Below are 19,566 nucleotides of genomic sequence, written 5' to 3'. Positions count from 1 at the left end.
AGTAAATATTATTATTTTTTATCAATATTTTATTAACAATAATTTATATTCATATTTATAAGAATTTTACGTATAAAAATATATAATTTATATTTATATTTATTAAAATTTATACATATAAATTAATATAATTTATATTTAAAGTTTTTAAATTTATATATATAATTAATAAAATTTATTTATTAAAAATAATTTAATATTTATATTAATTAAATAATAATAAAAAATATTAAAAATTATTGACCTCTAAAAATTTCTCTTTATAACATAAAAACTAAGCTAAAACATACCGTAATAGTTACATGTAAGATGATAATTGAGAATTATTATATTATAATTTAATTTTTTTTAATAATTTTTAACTATTATTTTTATATAAAAATAACTCTATTATATCCATATATGATCACTAATATATATAAAATTAGGTGGAAACTCAGGTGCAGTTGACTTCACATTAAGTTGATACCTGAGAGTCGTTAGATGATTTGACTGATTTGATTAAATTTTTATCTAACGGTTCTCAAATATCAACTTCACATGAAGTCGACTTGACCTGAGTTTTCACCGTAAAATTATTAAGTATTATTATTATTATTCGATGGAATTGGAACTAAGATAAGATCATTCTTCCTTCTTGCTGTGCTTCCCAAATCTTCAATCATATCCAAGTCTCCATTATTCGGAACTTGCCAATCGAAATAATACAAAAGTTGTGCAACACAAACTTCAATGCTGGAAACAGCAAAATACAAGCCTGGACATATCCTCCTGCCAGCACCAAAAGGTATGAACTCAAAATTGGAACCTTTGTAATCAATGGAACATTCTAGAAACCTTTCAGGACGGAAACTCTCAGCGTCTTCTTTGCCTCCCCAATATTTAGGATCTCTTCCTATCGCCCATGCATTTACTATCACTGTGCTTCCTGCGCCTATTGTGTAGCCGTTGATCTCACATGTCTCTCTACATTCTCTTGGAAGCAGTATAGGAAATGGAGGGTGTAATCTCATTGTCTCTTTGATAACTGCTTTTAGATATGTTAGATTCTCAATAGATGATGATGATGATGATTCTTTGGCGCCAAAAGCTTTTCTAATCTCTTCTTGAGCTCTTGCCATTGCTTTTGGACTCTTCATTAGCTCAGAAATCGTCCATTCTATCACTGCAGATGATGTTTCAACTCCGGCAACAAACATGTCCTGAATCATGTAATAATCAGTTGCTAAACTTTTGTTATGGATATCTAATCATATATAATAAATTTTATTTTAACTCTACATGTATATATACAGAGGTAAAAATTTACATGTAGTTATCTTCGTATAAAGTTACTAATTAAAAATTATTATATATATAATTTAGTTAAACATAATAAATTATTGAGTAAAGTATTAAATTGGTCTTCTATATTTGGGTGTAATTCTGTTTTGGTACTTAAGGTTTAAAGTATTCTATTTGAATTCAAAAAAGTTTCATTTAACATCAATTTAGTCCCACAGTGAGGTCAAAGTTAAATAATTAATGGAATGTCCTACATAACAACAATACAAGAACAAAATCAATAATCTCGAGAACAAGTACAAGCTCCAGAGGCACAAAATCAACCATTGATGCATCAATACACTTATTTATCATTCTCTTTAGTTCTATAAAAAATATTTTATTTATATTATAAGAAAAATAATAAATAAATGTATTGATGCATTTACGGTTGATTTTGTACCTCTGGAGCTTGTACTTGTTCTTCAGATTATCATTTTGTTATTGTATTGTTGTTATGTAGGACATTCTATTAATTATTTAATTTTGACCTTACTGTGGGACTAAATTGATACTAAATAAAACTTTTTTAGATTCAGATAGAACACTTTAAACTTTAAGAACCAAAATAGAATTACGCCCAAATATAAAGACCAATTTAATATTTTATCCTAAATTATTTAATAATTTTACCCTAAATTATTTAATAATTTTCAACTAATTAATAACTTCGGTTAAAGACAGCGGCATATTTTTTATATATATAGATAATAGTTATACACAATAGTTAGAGAAACTATCATTTTTTCCTCTTATATATGCATGCATGTACTAGAGTCATAAATATGATGATGATGATTAGGTCCCAAACCCTAACTAACAGCTAATAAAAGGATAAAATAAAATATATGAAAATTTGCGTGTAATTATCTTCATGTAAAATTGTTAGTTGATGATTGTTAAATAATTTAATATGTTTGACTGAATTGTTATCTAACAATTCTCAACTAATAATTTTAGGTTAAAATAACGGCATATAAGTTTTCATCTATAAAATATAAAAATATGAAGAAGAAAAAAGATGTATACATACAAAAATAATAGCTTTGACGTTGTCCATTGTTAAGGGATACTCAAAGGCTTCATGATCTTCAACAAGATTTAGGAGAATAGAGAGAAGATTCTCTTCATTATTAGATTTATCACTTCCATTTCTCCTTTTTACTTTTTCTCCAATGATGTTTTCCACAATCATATCAAATTCTTTATGCAATTTTTCTGCTTCATACTGAACTCTACTTATGAGATGAAGCCACGTGTAAGATGGAAAAAGAGTAAACACAACAAATAAACGTTCGGCAATTTTTCCAAGATTCTTCAACAGTAAAACGAACTCTTCTTCATCCTTGCACTTTCCTCCAAAAATTGCTCTAGCAGTGATTGCACACGTCAAGGACACAACTTTCTTACTAAGATTAACACAAGATCCAGTGTTAGCAGAAACCCATGTTATCAAATTCGTTACCTCTTCTTCCCTTATTGATTTGAATGAACGAACACGCTTAGGACCAAGAAGTTCCACCGAAGATATTCTTCTTAATTGCTTCCAATACCCGCCATATCTTGCCATGGCTATGTCCGTGGAACCATAGAACAAAATATCTGCACCAATTAATTGTTTAGGCCTTTCAGCGAAAATGGTGTCGTAGGTTTTAAACACTTCTTCGGCAACTTCTGGAGAAGAAACCACCATGATTGATGCTTCGCCGAGCTTAAGGTGCATGAGAGGACCATGTTTTCGTGCTAAGTCTCTTAATCGATGATGGGATAATGATCTTCCAACGAAGTGGTGTATGCTACCGATTAAAGGTAGTGTCCATGGCCCCGGGGGAAGGTTGTTATTCCGTGTCGTTTTCTTGCTTGTGGCTTTGGATTTCTTAGCTAACAATTTGAGGAGTTGTGATATGAAAAGGATGATGCTTATTAATGAAAACAAAAAGGGTAAGGAAGAGATTAGTAATGAGGAGAAGTGATGATGTTCCATGAGGAAATTAAATGTTTAGAGAAAGAGATATATACTCATGTGATTATAATATGAAGTTCCAATTGATTAGTGCTTCTATATTTATAGGGTATGAAACGGATGATCCATGGATAAATATGATTTAATTTGTAAAAGGAATTATAATTCTCTTTTTATTAAATAAAAAATATTTTTTGGATTTATTTATTTTTTCATAAATTATGTCAACATATTTTTGTTGTGCACTTTATTAATATTTTATAGAATAGAATAAATATAAGAAAATTACTTAAATAAAGATGTCAAAAATATCTTTTTTTTTAAGTTTTTTTAAAAATTAAAATTTAACACATATAATTAATTAAACTGTGTTATTTTTATTAAAATTAGACCGGACAAATCAGTTTAGTCGAAAAATTAATAAATTAAATTTTGAACTGGTATAAATTAATATTTTTTTATAAAAAATTAACTATAATATTCCTATTATAAAAATAACTAAAATACTCCTATATATATATATATATATATTTTTTTTTTGAAAACTCTAAATCCTAACCCTATAACGACAGAGAAGAAAAGGGTTAGAATTTAAGATTCCCAAAATTAATATATATAACAAGAGTACTTTAGTCATTTTTTATAATAGGAATATTTTAGTCATTTTTTATAAAAATAATATTAATTTAGACCGATTCAAAATTTGATTCACCATTTTTCGATCAAATTAATTTGTCTGCCTTAATTTGGACAAAAATAACAAGATTTAATTGATTATATGCGTTAAATTTTAATTATTAAAAAACATCTTTAAAAAAAGATATTTTAGACGTCTTTTTCAGAGTGACTCCCTAAATATAAATATTAGAAAACTAACACTATAATAGTCAATTTCAACAATATTATAACAAATTATTAAATAAATTCATAATGAAATCCATTAAAAATAATTTTTTGTCGAATTTAAATTTTAAATGTAGGGGTGGCAACGGGGCGGGTAGGGGCGATTTTTGCTCTACCCGATTCCATCCCGCCGTACAACAATCCACATAGAACCCGTCCCACTTCTACCCACAGGTAGTAAAACATTGAACCCTAACCCGCCCCTGCAGGTACCCGTCCCGCCCCTACCGTCTCTATAATTATTAAAATCTAATAAATAAAATTAAATTTCAAAATTTATATAACTATCATCACATACATAACATAAATTAAAGTAAAAATTTAAATATGATACAATATTATTAATCATTTACTAATTATTTTATATATATTATACATATTATATATTAAAATCCTATTTATTATATATATAGCGGGGCAGGTATTACCTAAACCCGATTCCGTCCCGCCCCTCTCAAAAACTCACTCCGCTAAAAATTCGCCCCGATGCGGGACGAGTAATTACCCGCCCCAAGCGGATAGGGGCGGAATGGATACCCACAGATTCGAGTGGCATTTCCATCCCTATTTAAATGTTTCTTTGTTGAAAATGTTTTATGCCTTCTATTAAATGTTAGTCATAATATTGACGTAAAGTTGACTCCAAAGTTTTTTATCAGTTAAAGGTTAATTTATAGAAAAATTTATACGCACAAGTGTTTTGTAGACTCTATTAATTTGAATACTCTCACTCCAACTCTTTTTCTCCTTTGACTCATTCAAAGACTAAAATGAAATCATTTTCTAACCCATCCATAACGCTATATATTTTCATATGTAGTTTCCATTCATTGCATGCATGGATCTCTTTTGTCTTGGACATCTTTTATATATTTCCTATGCCCATTAATTTCCACATATAACATTTTTGTATTATATATTGACTTAGGTTTCAGCTTGTATTACAATAATATTCCCGTCTTATATAATTTGTTCCTTAGTCCTTGGAAGAGACACAAGAAACAAACATATAACTATTAACGTGAATTCATAGACAAAACGCTCGTTCAGTCAACCAAATTAGGATAGCCACAAAATGTCTTCGTGTTGAGTTTGAAAAAGAATAAGTAAATGTCATAAGAAAAGTCACAAAAATACAAAGAATAAAATTGATATTTAAAAAATAAAAAATAAATATACAATTCATTTTTAATTTATATATAGTAATACAAATATCGTATGCTAATGATAATAAAAAATAAAAAATAAAAAATTTAATGGAAAAAATCTTTACAATAATACATGGTTACTAATATATTTGTTCCAATAAAAAAATATTAAAACTCAATCTCTATTACAATAAATAAAACAGATAATATTACAAAAATTTTAATTACTCAAAAAAATAATTTATATTACTCATTTATACATATAAAAACAGAATAAAAAAGATAATAAAAAATACATACAAGTTAATAGTTCAGAAAAAATATGTCCTCACAAAAATATATGATAAAAAAAGAAAGAAATAACTTAAACAACAGCTAAAAATAAAAAAAAAAAGACAAATACTATATAAGAGGACTAAGTCCATCAATTAAAATACATGTGAAAACAAAAATAAATAAAAATATAACTATATATAACTTTAATATAAAAAAATTTTATACTTCAAAATATTTTAAATAAAAAATACAACCAAATTTTACATTAATTTATATATATTTTAATCAAATTTTAAATAATATAATAATTATTAAAATATAGTATATACTATCATCATTATTGGTATTGGATTACCATCCGCACATTGCACAAATCTTATTCTAGTATTGTAAAAATTTTACTCATATATGAAAGTATGTAGTCAATAATTAAAGGCAAAAATTAACAACACAGCTAAAGAAAGATTTGAGACAAACAATGCATGCAAGAGAATGGAGAAAATCTGATGAGATGGGTTAAGTGAAATTCCTTAATTAACTAATTGATCACATTATATTCCTTCCAAACTTTTTTTTTGTAATGTTAGTTTTTAAATCATTAATAAGAACGAACAAAGCATTTAATTTTAAATTGTTCTCCTAAAATTTCATCATAATTGATAATAATGTATCAAGCTAAGTTCATTTTCATGATTAAAGTATAACGGAAATGCTTAATTATCATCCAAGTTTATGAAAAGAACTTGCATTATTATAATGTTAACAACAAATCTTACATCATCGATTGCTTGGGGAATGGGAAGACTTGGGATTGCGTTGTTGAAGGGCTGGGAAAAAATTGTTCATTTTGAAATAGTCTTTGACATATATTATTGATCACGACGAAGCGATGAAGTATATATATAAAGCAATGTTTGTCTATTATATTGTGTTAATATAATGACCGAAAAGAGGAAGAAATAGTCATAACTCATATGTATAACCGGGTCAAAAATCTGACAATATGAAGTAAAATAGTTAAAAATGTAAAGTGATAATTAAGTCCTGACAATATGAACAAATTTGATCTTTTAGATCTTTACTATAGTAAATGGTGGGTATAAGATGTTTTTCTATCAATTTATCACATAAAATTTAATGGTGATGCTTATATTTATAATTTATCGTTATCTATTATGATGTATTTATCTATAAAAGATCATTATGTAGATAATAACTTTTGAAGTGAAATTTCGTCTATTTTGATAGGATTTATGATAAAGATTATATGAAAATTCAAAAAATAATAAATGTTTTACTATCCAAAATTATATTGTTTTTATACTCATGTGGTAACAACGGCGCACTATTATAGATAATAAAATATATAGATAATTCTATTTCGTTTCACAATATTTATTGGCAAAAGAACATATATATTCAGTATTTCACACTATTATGTGTGAGTTTCTTGGTCCAAAACTTCTTCACTTGCACCTTCCAAGTATGTAGAAGACTAGAACAACTATCATTATTATGCATGGGTATTATATGAGCACGCATCTGAGTTTTTGTTTAGCGGTTAGGAGGTAAGGTGCTTTGAATGTTCATTCTTTTGGTAATTATGTTAGAACAATTGCCAAACTATTAGGAATATCTCCAATACAATCTGATTGTTTTCTTCTTCTTTTTTTTAACTAATGTCAATCTAAAATAGTTTGATAAAAAAAATACTAAATTTCTAGTATCCATCATCAAGTAATAGCTGGTCCCAATTCTCAATGCTAAGTTGAAAATATTTCTATATTTAAAACGAAAATTAAACTATCTATACTTAGTTAGAAATAAGAGGATAAAATTCTGGTGAAGATGGAAAGTACTTTACATACTTTGATTCTTAATCAATTATTTGATTAGTCGGATTAGGTTGTTCACTAGAATTAAAATGTTGTGTCCTTTATAATAAAACTTGGAAATGGATGCTTGGTTGTGAAGTTATTACCAACAGGACCATAAAACTTATTGCCTCTTAAGATCAACACTTTCAAAGATGTCAAATTCTGAAGCCAGTAGAGAAAGGTATCCTCTATTCGATTGTTGCCAAGAATTAAAACCACCAGCTCTGTGCAGTTGGACAAAGATTTAGGCAATTGGCCTTCTACTTGATTTTCATACAGATTCAAATAAGTTACTCTTCATATGTACAATTACTTCCATCAAGAATAAGAAAAAGAAGAAGAATAACAATAATAATTTTTTTAATCCAAAGGTTATACATTTCCAATTTAATTTTCTTATTAACTTAATTAAATATATTAGTAGATGATAATTTGCATTAAAAGCACATAATTTTTTTATTTTCACCTTAATTTCATTTCCATCTCTATAACAAATCCTATGTTACTTTTTCAAAACAAATTGTAATTGAATTATATACTATATTACTATCAATGAATATTTTAAAAACCTCTACTATAAATAATACTCAATTAGTAATTTCCATGAAAGACTGACAGTTCCTAACAAAAAATAATTGATAAAGCGGTTTTAACTATTTACTTTCTTTTTACGCATATTGATTCTTTTTCACAACTAAAATGATATCGTTTTGAGAAAATTGATATTTACTCTAATAAATCAATGCCTTAAAAAAATAAATTTAAAGAAAAAAAAATCTAATTATTCGTTTTTATTTTAGTGACTGAATATTTGTTTATTCTAGTTTTTTATGTACAGTATTATAGCCCATTAGAACTAGTATATTTTGCTTCTTTTTCTTTATGGCGTATATTTCAGTGAGTATAATTACAACAAGAAATCAAAAAAAAAAAAAAGGAGTCAGGTTTCTTACTCCAAGACCCACGTACCACAGCTATCATAATTCATACCCATAAACAAATATAAACAACAAAACCAAGATTCAAAGAAACGATACCAGCCTCTCACTCCAACTATTTTCTCATTTGACTCACTCAAAGGCTAAGCAATATTCTAGCCCAAACAAAAAAGGCCAATAAAAATTGTCGAAAAAGAAAAAAGACTAATCAAATGGAATTATTTCTTAACATGGACCTGGATTGTGCCACTTTTGTCATGGACTTCTTTTTCTTCCCATGCCCATTGATTTCCATATATAATACCAATATTGACCTTAGTTTTAGCTTCTACTATCCATTTTAATTTGGACAAATTGAATGCTTGATGAGTCAAGCTAAGTTCATCCACAAATGCCTTCTATCATGGAAATAAAATTATCTGGGTCTCGGGTTAGAAGAAAACTAAACTTAAATTATGAATTAGTCTTGGACATTGATAGATTGGAATAGTATGAATATTAATCTACAAATCATGCATTGGCTGGGTATAGGTGCTTGTAATTCCAGCTAGAAAAAATATCTATAAATAGATGGATCCTAATTGATGAGTGACATACCAATCCCATTTTCAAGTAAGCCATATATACATACAATAAGCAATAATCAATGGGGTATTTGATGTTGTTGGTTGTTAGAGTGGTGTTATGTGTGTATATGTTTATGATGTTCCATTTTGCATGTTTGTCTTCTTCGCATCTATGCCATTCCCAAGACAGCTCTGCCTTGCTTCACTTTAAGACCCAATTCATTTTTAACCCTTCCTTTTTTGAATATAAATATTATTATGAGTATGAGTATGAGTCTGAGTATGAGTATGAGTGCCCCCATGTTTATCCAAAGATGAGTACGTGGGAGAATGGAACAGATTGCTGCTCATGGATGGGTGTCACGTGCCACTCTGTGTCTGGTCACGTGATTGGCCTCGATCTCAGTTGTGGTGCACTTGTAGGTAATATTCATCCCAATAGCACTCTTTTTCATCTTACTCATCTCCAAACACTCAATCTTGCTTTCAATTTTTTCAATTATTCTCCATTATCATCTCAGTTTGGTAGGTTTGTGAGTCTCACACACTTGAATTTATCTCATTGTCAATTCAATGGTGAAATTCCACCCCAAATCTCACACCTTTCCAAATTACAATCACTTGATCTCTCTCGGAATTATGATTTGATGTGGAAAGAAACAAGTTGGAAAAGAATGTTGCAAAATGCAACAGCTTTGCGTGAGATTGTATTGGATGAAACAGACATGTCTTCCATTAGCTTAACACCAAACCCTTTGTCCAATTGGTCTTTCTCTTTCTCTTTGGTTACTCTTAGTCTTGGTTATACTGAAATAAGGGGATACTTGACAAGTCACATTCTCTGTTTACCCAATCTTTATGAGCTCAAGTTAGATGGAAATGAAGACATTCAAGTCCATGTTCCAAAGTTGAATTGCAGTACTTCTCTTAGTTTTTTGGATCTTTCATCGTGTCAATCCCTAGGATCACAAATTCCTGATTCTTTTTCTAACCTCACACAGCTAACTTTTTTGGACTTGTCTGACAATGGATTCAATGGTTCAATCCCATCATTGCTCTCAAACCTTCAGCATCTCACTTACTTGGACCTTTCATTCAATGCATTCACTGGTTCGTTCCCATCATTTCTTTCAAACCTTCATCATCTTGTTTACTTGGATCTTTCACTGAATACACTTAGTGGTCAAATTCCAAATGTGTTTGATAGGCTAACCAATTTGCAATCCCTTGGCCTTTCGAATAATAATTTCCAAAGGAAGTTGCCATCCTCATTATTTGCCTTAACTCAACTCTCTTCCTTGGATTGTTCTAATAATGAAATTGAGGGACCACTACCTGACAAAGTAGCCTTTTTAAATCTCACTCAATTATACTTAAATGGCAACTTATTAAATGGGACAATTCCGCAGTGGGCCTTATCCCTCAAGTCTTTGAGATCTTTGGATCTATCAAACAATCGATTCACAGGCCACATAAATGAAATCACATCATATTCCTTGGAATATCTAGACTTGTGCAACAATAAGCTCCAAGGAAACGTTCCGGAATCGATTTTTGATCTTGTAAACCTTTCAAATTTGTGCTTATCACCACACAACTGGAGTGATACTGTCCACTTTTCACTCTTCTCTAGACTCCAAAAGTTGAGCCATCTTTCCCTTTCTGGCTGCAATTCATTAGTGCTAGGTTCTGAAACAAGTGTTAATTACACTTTCTCCAATTTGCAGGCACTACAGTTGCGTTCAAACAATATTATTGGTTATTCAACATTCTCTGGAAACTTTTCAGAGTTAGAGTTTCTTGAATTATCCAATAGTAAACTTGAAGGAAAAGTTCCCCAATGGATACATGGTATAGATTCATTACATCATTTGATTCTCTCAAATAACTCGTTGACATCAATGGGTCAATTCTCATGGTATCAACTTGAAGACCTTGATCTTAGTTTCAACTTGATGGATGATGACATTTCTTCCTTCTTTTGTAATGCAACAAGTCTGAGGGATATCAACTTGTCCCACAACAGATTCACAGGAACATTTCCACAGTGCCTTGCCAATAGCTCATCAACCCTTGAGCATTTGGATCTACAAATGAACAAACTTCATGGCAATTTTCCAGATACTTTAAATGGTCTTCAACTGGGGACACTGATTCTCAATGACAACCAGTTCGAAGGTTTATTGCCAAAATCTTTGTCCAATTCCTTGTCTCTTCAGGAATTAAATCTCGGTAATAATCAATTTGAAGATACATTTCCCTATTGGCTTCAGAATATATCACTTTTGGAAATACTAGTCTTGCGAAGCAATAAGTTGTACGGTCCCATTGCAAATTTGAAGTCCAAAATTATATTTCCAAGTTTGAAGATTTTTGACATATCATGTAATAACTTTAGCGGCTCATTTCCAAAAGCATACATACAAAATTTTCAAGCCATGAAGATTGTGGATGATGAAGTGCTTAGTTCGGATTATTACTTTGAGACCCCTGGCCCCTTTGGAGGAGAGGGAATTATTGAAGAAGACACAGATCATTCTATGACTTCAATAATTAAAGGAGTTAGTACCACTTTTACGAAAATTCCCAGAGTCTTTGTAAATATAGATTTGTCAATAAACAAATTTGAAGGAGAGATTCCAAGTATTATTGGAGAGCTTCAAGCACTCAAAGGCCTCAACCTTTCACATAACAAGCTTGTTGGTCATATCCCCTACTCTTTGGGAAATTTGACAAATCTGGAATCCTTGGATCTCTCCTCAAATATGCTTACTGGGAATATTCCTACTGAATTGACAAATCTCAACTTTCTTGAAGTCTTGAATCTTTCCCAAAACCAGTTGGTGGGACCAATACCCAAAGGAAAACAGTTTGATACATTTTCAAATGATTCCTATGAGGGAAACATGGGGTTATGTGGATTGCCATTGTCAATTCAATGCAACAACAATGTCCCTTTGCAACAATATCCACCTTCTTCTGAGGCTGAAGACAAATTTGGGTTTGGTTGGAAACCAGTGGCAATAGGATATGCATGTGGAATGGTGCTTGGAATTGGCTTGGGATGCTGTGTTTTCTCAATTGGAAAGCCTCAATGGCTTGTGATCATCTTTGGAGGCAAAAGAATCAAAAGAAGGAGGCGTGGAAATCGGCATGCAAGAACAACTTAATGGCCACAACTTCTTCTTCTTCTTGGGACCACTCTCAAGTTCATTGTTGCATGGGGAATTTGTTTCAGATGTTGGTTATTGCTGTTGTGTCTTTTTATATTTTATTTGTTTTGAGATTGTATTTTTTTTTTTCTTTAAATGTCTGCAAGTCTTGTTTTATAATTTGTAAGTGTGTTGCTACATATATATGATGATGTTGCAAGTAAATTATGTTTTATGGTAGTATTATAATTGTTTCCCCTATCTCTTTCACTTCATTCCACTGTTTCCTAACCAAGCACACACTTGTCAATATCTTTACTAATCTCTTTATTTAATATAAACTAAACCATCAGCTGAAAGGGAAAGCCTAAGACATATCACACTTGCATTCATTTGTGACTTGGAAACATAACAGAATACCCTGTAGTTGTTAATTAATTATATTGTTGTATGTTTATGAAGTATGGTGTTAATGTATACTTGATGACGTTGCAAAAGAATTCTGAAATTATATAATTGTTCTCACTTTATTCAACTGGTTTACAATCTGACTAGCGTTTCATGCTCATCATTCTTGTGTCATTGACAAGTTTTGATAGCAAAATTTATTTAGTAAAATGATGCTTTTTCATGTTCTAATCCGTCATGGATCTGTGGTTGGCCAATGGATCGGTGTATATAGCAAGTGGGATTCAAACCTTTAACACTTGTTTAAGTAGACGAATGAACTGACTATTCGAGTAACGCATCGTAATTTCTAACTTAATAAAGTTGTATGGGCCAACTATCAGTTTGAAATAGCATGCAATAACTCAAGTGACCCAACACCAAAAGCCTACCTAAGAAAGTGGTGTTGGAGTTGAAGTGCAAAGTAGTTGCAATTACATTGAAAGTGGTGGTTATGGCCCTACAAATACAATAAGCAACGTTGTACCACAATATCATAAGATAACAAGCTTGTGAACCTCACTGAATTGTGTTTGTCATCAGATAACCATGGTGGTTTTGTCAATTTTCCACTCTTCTCCAAACTTCAGAACTTGAGCTCTCTTACTCTTTCAGGCTATGAATCAATATCACTAAAATCTGATGTCAATGCCAATTACACTTTCTCCAATTTGTACATGTTGCGCTTATTTTCCAACACCATTCTTGACTTTCCAAAGTTCTCAGGAAAATTTCCAAGGTTGATTTTACTTGATTTATCCAATAACAAGCTCCAAGGTAAAGTCCCCAAATGGATACATGATTTGAATTCTTTATATCTTATGAACCTCTCAACAAATCAGTTGACATCAATAGATCATTTCTCATGGCATGGCCTGCAATACCTTGATCTTAGTTCTAACTTGATGACCGATGAAATTTCATTTCATCCTTTGCAATGTTTTTATAGTAGTATATAATTGGTTTCCCCTAATATATTTTTCTGTTTTCATGCAAATTAAACAACACTACAAGTTAGTTTCCACCTCTTTCACTTAATTCTACTGTTTTTACTTTTTAGTGCCCAACTCCTAAACAAGCACACACTTGTCAATATCTTTACTAAACTCTTTATTTAATGCAAACTAAGCCATCAGCTGAAAGCAGAGAAGCTAATTGCTATACTAAGAGATGTTAGTGTTGATCAAGAAAAATGGAAAGTAAGAAGCAGTTTTGGCAGTAAAGCTGGATTCTAACTTAATGTATTTGGTTGATAGAAAGGGAAAGCATAAGACATATCAGTATCACACACTTGCATGCATTTGTGAAACATAACAGAATATATACTCTTATGCTTCTAGTTGCATAAAGCTGCATTTCTGCTTGTAGTTTCTTAAGTATGTTGTTACCTATATACTTGATGAGTTGATGTTGCAAACAAAATTGTGCAAGTATATAATTGTCTCACTTTATTCAACTGGTTTACAATCTGAAATTCTGAATAGTGGTGCTCATGATTCTTAAGTTTTAAGGCATATAATGTGTTGTAATGTCTAACTTAAAAACTTGTATGGGCAAATTATTAGCTTGGAAACTGAAGATCAATTTCCCAATTCAATTATTTTGGACATATCATGCAATAATTAACTTCATTGACCCGTAACCAAACTGCAACTGCAACTACATTGAAAGTGGTTATGGCCCTACATTACAATAAGCAAGAGTTGAACCACAATATCATAACATCAATTCATCCCACCAAATACGTTCTTGTTACAAAGTCTTCAAATGTACAATTTTTTCCAACCCTTTTCTAAATGCATGCTTGACTATCAGGATTAGGGAGCTAATGTAAATAAATAAAATAATATAACTACTATTTGATCTCAATCCATATTGACAGATAACAATAATAATAATAATAATAATATAAACAAATCACAATTTATTTTGTTTGATCTGAAAAATATTTCCAATTTAATTTTATTATTAACATAATTAAATATAGTAGTGGATAATTAGTATATATACAAGAAAATTTGCATTGAAAAGCACATTAAAATTATTATTAAATTTTTGTCATATTATTTAATTTTTCAAGATTTATTTGTCGTTTGTATTTTTTGAATTATTTCTTTAGCAATATAAATTTTTGGTATCATTTTAGTAGTTTTTTTTTTTTTCACTTCAACAAATAATCCGAAAAAATTAAAGAAAGATTTGAAAAAGTAGACAATGTATGCATGCAGGGAATAAGGGAGAAAATATGAGATGGGTTGGGTGAAATTGATAAATTTGATCATCACAACAATATTATTATAAAAAAAATTCACAATTTATAATTTGTTTGATCTGAAGAATATTTTCAATTTAATTTTCTTATTACATAATTAAAATGATAGTAAATAATTACTAGATATAAGAAAGTTTTCATTAAAAAGCACCTTAAAATTAATTTTTTGTCATATATACATAATTTTATTTTCATTATATCTACACTAGAAAAAAAAATTATTTTTAGTAACAATTTTTTAGTTTTGATAACATAATGACCACTATATATCTTATTTAACTTATATTTTTGTAATAATTATATATTTACTGTTATTATTTTATGTTATAATAATTATATATTACATTTTTTTAGCGACAATGTATAAGACAACTAATGTTTAATTGTCGATAAATATATTGACGGTTATTTTTACTGCTGCTAACAGCACAAAATAAGGCTATTAAAAATAATTTTTTTAGTAATGATATAACTAATATTCATGTGTTATTTTTTAAGTAAATGGACATTTTTTTACCATCTAACAATTTTTAACTATTAATTTTATATGAAGACAACTACATATGAATTTTTACCATAAATTAATCCCGCCAAAGACGTTACGAAATCTTCAAAGTAAATGGTCATTTCTTCTACACATAGTGGGTTCTACTTTGTTGACTTTGCATGCGCTTGTTTAGTTGTTTTATTTCCACTTTCTTTCTCAATTGTCCATTCTATATGGACACCGATCCTGCACTTTTTGTCTTCTGCGCGTCTTCACCATTAACAATAATGAATGAGAGAGAAAGAAAAAAAAAATAAAACAGAATAGAATAAAATAGAATAAATTTACAATTCCGAATGTAAACAAAAATAAATTGGCTGGGTATAGGTGGCCGGTGTTGTAATTCCAATTAAAAAAATATCCATAAATAGATGGATCCTAATTGATGAGTGACATACCAAAACCATTTTCAAGTAAGCCATATATACATACATAAAATAAGCAAAAGCTTGAATCAATAATCAATGGGGTATTTGATGTTGTTGGTTGTTAGAGTGGTGTTGTGTGTGCATATGTTTATGATGTTCCATTTTGCATGTTTCTCTTCTCATCTATGCCATTCCCAAGACAGCTCTGCCTTGCTTCACTTTAAGACCCATTTCATTTTTAACACTTCATTTTTTGAACATGAGTATGAGTATGAGTGCCCCCATGTTTATCCAAAGATGAGTACGTGGGAAAATGGGACAGATTGTTGCTCATGGATGGGTGTCACGTGTCACTCTGTGTCTGGTCACGTGATTGGCCTTGATCTCAGTTGCAGTGCACTTGTAGGTAATATCAATTCCAACAGTACTCTTTTTCATCTTACTCATCTCCAAACACTCAACCTTGCTTTCAATTCTTTCAATGATTCTCCATTGTCATCTCAGTTTGGTAGGTTTGTGAGTCTCACATACTTGAATTTATCTTATTGTCACTTTGAAGGTGATATTCCTTCTCAAATCTCACACCTTTCCAAATTACAGTCACTTGATCTCTCTTGGAATTATAATTTGATGTGGAAAGAAACAACTTGGAAGAGAATGTTGCAAAATGCAACTGCTTTGCGTGAGATTATATTGGATCATACAGACATGTCTTCCATTAACTTAACACCAAACCCTTTGTCCAATTGGTCTTTTTCTTTCTCTATGGTTACTCTTAGTCTTCGTTATACAGGAATAAGGGGACACTTGACAAGTCACATTCTCTGTTTACCCAACCTTTATGCGCTCAAGTTATCTGGAAATGGAAACATTCAAGTCCATGTTCCAAAGTTGAATTGCAGTACTTCTCTTAGTTTTTTGGATCTTTCATGTCAATTCCCAGGATCACAAATCCCTGATTCCTTTTCTAACCTCACACAGCTAACTTTTTTGTACTTGTCTGAAAATGGATTCAATGGTTCAATCCCATCATTGCTCTCAAACCTTCAGCATCTCACTCACTTGGACCTTTCATTCAATGCATTCACTGGTTCGTTCCCATCATTTCTTTCAAACCTTCATCATCTTGTTTACTTGGATCTTGCACAAAATAAGCTTAGTGGTCAAATTCCAAATGCGTTTGATAGGCTAACCAACTTGCAATCCCTTGGCCTTTCTAATAATAATTTCCAAAGGAAGTTGCCATCCTCATTATTTGCCTTAACTCAACTCTCTTCTTTGGATTGTTCTAATAATGAAATTGAGGGACCACTACCTAACAAAGTAGCCTTTTTAAATCTCACTAAATTATCCTTACAAGGCAACTTATTAAATGGGACAATTCCGCAGTGGGCCTTATCCCTCAAGTCTTTGAGATACTTAGATCTATCATATAACAGATTCAGAGGGCACATAAGTGAAATCACATCTTATTCTTTGGAGTATTTAGACTTGTGCAACAATGAGCTCCAAGGAAACTTTCCAGAATCGATTTTCCATCTTGTCAACCTTACTCATTTGTGCTTGTCTTCAGACAACTGGAGCGGTATTGTCCACTTCTCAATGTTTTCTAAGCTTCAAAACTTGGAGTATCTTTGCCTTTCAGGTTGTAGCTCATTATGGCTAAAATCTGAAACTAGTGTTAATTACACTTTCTCCAGTTTGAGGGTACTGCAGTTGCTTTCTAGCAATATTACTGGTTGGTCAAAATTCTCAGGAAAATTTCCAAAGTTATATTCTCTTGAATTGTACAACAATAGTCTTCAAGAAAAAGTGCCCAAATGGATACATGGTATGGATTCATTATTTTATTTGAATCTCTCACACAACAATTTTACATCGATGGTCCATTTCCCATGGTATCAACTTGTCTTCCTTGATCTTAGTTTCAACTCGATGGCTGATGACATTTCTTCCTTCTTTTGTAATGCAACCTTTCTGCAAGTTATCAACTTGTCCCACAACAAATTCACAGGAACATTTCCACAGTGCCTTGCCAATAGCTCATCCCTTTGGGATTTGGATCTACAAATGAACAAACTTCATGGGACTTTGCCAGATACCTTTCAGTATCTTACTACACTAAATCTCAATGGCAACCAGTTCGAAGGTCTATTACCGAAATCATTGTCCAAATGCTCAAGACTTGTGGATTTGAATTTCGGTAATAATCAATTTGAGGATACATTTCCCAATTGGCTTCAGAATCTATCAAAGTTGGAAATACTGGTCTTACGAGGCAATAAGTTGTACGGTCACATTGCAAATTTGAAATCTGAAAACATATTTCCAAGTTTGATTATTTTTGACATATCATGCAATAACTTTAGTGGCTCATTACCAAAAGCATACATACAAAATTTTCGAGCCATGAAGATTGTTGATGATGATGTGCGAAGCCATATGTCTTATATTCAAACATATTGGGCTATTAGTGGCGACACAACAGAAGAATATGACAATTCTATGATTGCAACAATTAAAAGTATCAGTCTTACTTTTAAGAAAATTCCAGATGGCTTTGCAATTATCGATTTGTCAGAAAACAAATTTGAAGGAGAGATTCCAGATGATTTTGGAGAACTTGGGGCCCTCATAGGACTCAACCTTTCACATAACAGCCTCATTGGTCCTATTCCCTGCTCTTTGGGAAATTTGACAAAACTGGAATCATTGGATCTCTCTTCAAATATGCTTACTGGGGATATTCCTACTGAATTGGCAAATCTGAACTTTCTTGAAGTCTTGAATCTTTCCCAAAACCAGTTGGTGGGACCAATACCCAGAGGAAAACAGTTTGATACATTTTCAAACGATTCCTATGAGGGAAACATGGGGCTATGTGGATTGCCGTTGTCAGTTCAATGCAACAACAATGTCCCCTTGCAACAATATCCATCTTCTGAGGCTGAAGACAAATTTGGATTTGGTTGGAAACCAGTGGCAATAGGATATGCATGTGGAATGGTGGTTGGAATAGGATTGGGATATTGTGTTTTCTCAATTGGAAAGCCTGAATGGCTAGTGGTCCTCTTTGGAGGTAAAAGGACCAAAAGGAGGAGCCGTGGAAACCGCCGGCGTGCAAGAACAACTCTGTTTCAGCTTTTTGTTGTAATGTAAATGTGTAATAAGTTTATGTCTTGTGCTCTTGTCTTTTTTGATGTTTTATTTGATTTGGTGTCGTACTTTTCGTTTACTGTATGGATGTCTACAAATCTTAACGGTATTTAAAGTAAGTACTTGTTATATAGTTGTAAGATATGTTGCAAGTGAATTCTGTTTTCAAAGCCTATATATGTGTGCGAGAGTTTCTTGGTCCAAAACTTCTTCACTTGCACCTTCCAAGTATCTAGAAGACTATAACAACTATCATTATTATGCATGGGTTCTGAGTTATTAGGAGGTAAGGTGTTTTGAGTGTTCATTCTTTTAGTAATTATGTTAGAACAATTACCAAACTATTAGGAATATCTCCGATATAATCTGATTTTTTTTTCTTCTTCTTTTTTTAACTAATGTTAATCTAAAATAGTTTGATAAAAAGATATTAATTCTCTGGTATCCATCATCAAGTAATAGCTGGTCCCAACTCTCAATGCAAGTTGAAAATGTTTCTATATTCAAAACGAAAATTAAACCATCCATACTTAGAAATAAGAGGATAAAACTCTAATGAAGATAGTTCTTAGTCAATTATTTGATCAATTCGATTAGGTTGTTCTCTAAAATTAAAATGTTGTGTCCAGT

The 19,566-nt window shown here is 30.9% G+C and overlaps 3 protein-coding genes across 3 annotated transcripts; 2 read left to right on the top strand and 1 right to left on the bottom strand.

The window, feature by feature from the left end:
- Positions 1–484: 484 nt before the first annotated feature.
- Positions 485–3,339, bottom strand: LOC107606457 (premnaspirodiene oxygenase-like). Its single transcript, XM_016308520.3, has 2 exons — positions 2,357–3,339; positions 485–1,202 (listed from the first exon to the last, which is right to left on the bottom strand). Exons 1-2 carry the CDS (start codon positions 3,305–3,307, stop codon positions 579–581), a joined length of 1,575 nt encoding a protein of 524 aa, XP_016164006.1. The 5' UTR covers positions 3,308–3,339; the 3' UTR covers positions 485–578.
- A 5,857-nt stretch (positions 3,340–9,196) lies between these two features.
- On the top strand, positions 9,197–12,371 carry LOC107610073 (receptor like protein 27-like). The gene is made up of 2 exons (XM_088494514.1): positions 9,197–9,417; positions 9,524–12,371. The coding sequence occupies exons 1-2, from the start codon at positions 9,344–9,346 to the stop codon at positions 12,162–12,164; spliced, it is 2,715 nt and encodes a 904-aa protein (XP_088350640.1). The 5' UTR covers positions 9,197–9,343; the 3' UTR covers positions 12,165–12,371.
- Positions 12,372–15,795: 3,424 nt separating this feature from the next.
- On the top strand, positions 15,796–19,142 carry LOC107609682 (receptor-like protein 6). Its single transcript, XM_021106880.2, has one exon. It carries the CDS (start codon positions 15,877–15,879, stop codon positions 18,937–18,939), a length of 3,063 nt encoding a protein of 1,020 aa, XP_020962539.1. The 5' UTR covers positions 15,796–15,876; the 3' UTR covers positions 18,940–19,142.
- Positions 19,143–19,566: the final 424 nt, after the last annotated feature.

This window comes from Arachis ipaensis, chromosome B7 (genome assembly GCF_059453495.1).
Source record: "Arachis ipaensis isolate K30076 ecotype BB chromosome B7, ASM5945349v1, whole genome shotgun sequence".
NCBI lineage: Eukaryota > Viridiplantae > Streptophyta > Magnoliopsida > Fabales > Fabaceae > Arachis > Arachis ipaensis.
The sequence above is the reverse complement of the archived record's forward strand: the minus strand, read 5'-3'. Positions and strand labels throughout refer to the sequence as shown.

Coding starts and splice junctions, on each gene's coding strand:
- LOC107609682 (XM_021106880.2), top strand. CDS start 15,877: ATGGGGTATTTGATGTTGTTGGTTGTTAGAGTGGTGTTGTGTGTGCAT.
- LOC107606457 (XM_016308520.3), bottom strand. CDS start 3,307: ATGGAACATCATCACTTCTCCTCATTACTAATCTCTTCCTTACCCTTT. Junction 1,203..2,356: donor ACGTCAAAGCTATTATTTTT/GTATGTATACAT, acceptor TACATGATTCAG/GACATGTTTGTTGCCGGAGT.
- LOC107610073 (XM_088494514.1), top strand. CDS start 9,344: ATGGATGGGTGTCACGTGCCACTCTGTGTCTGGTCACGTGATTGGCCT. Junction 9,418..9,523: donor CAGTTGTGGTGCACTTGTAG/GTAATATTCATC, acceptor TCAGTTTGGTAG/GTTTGTGAGTCTCACACACT.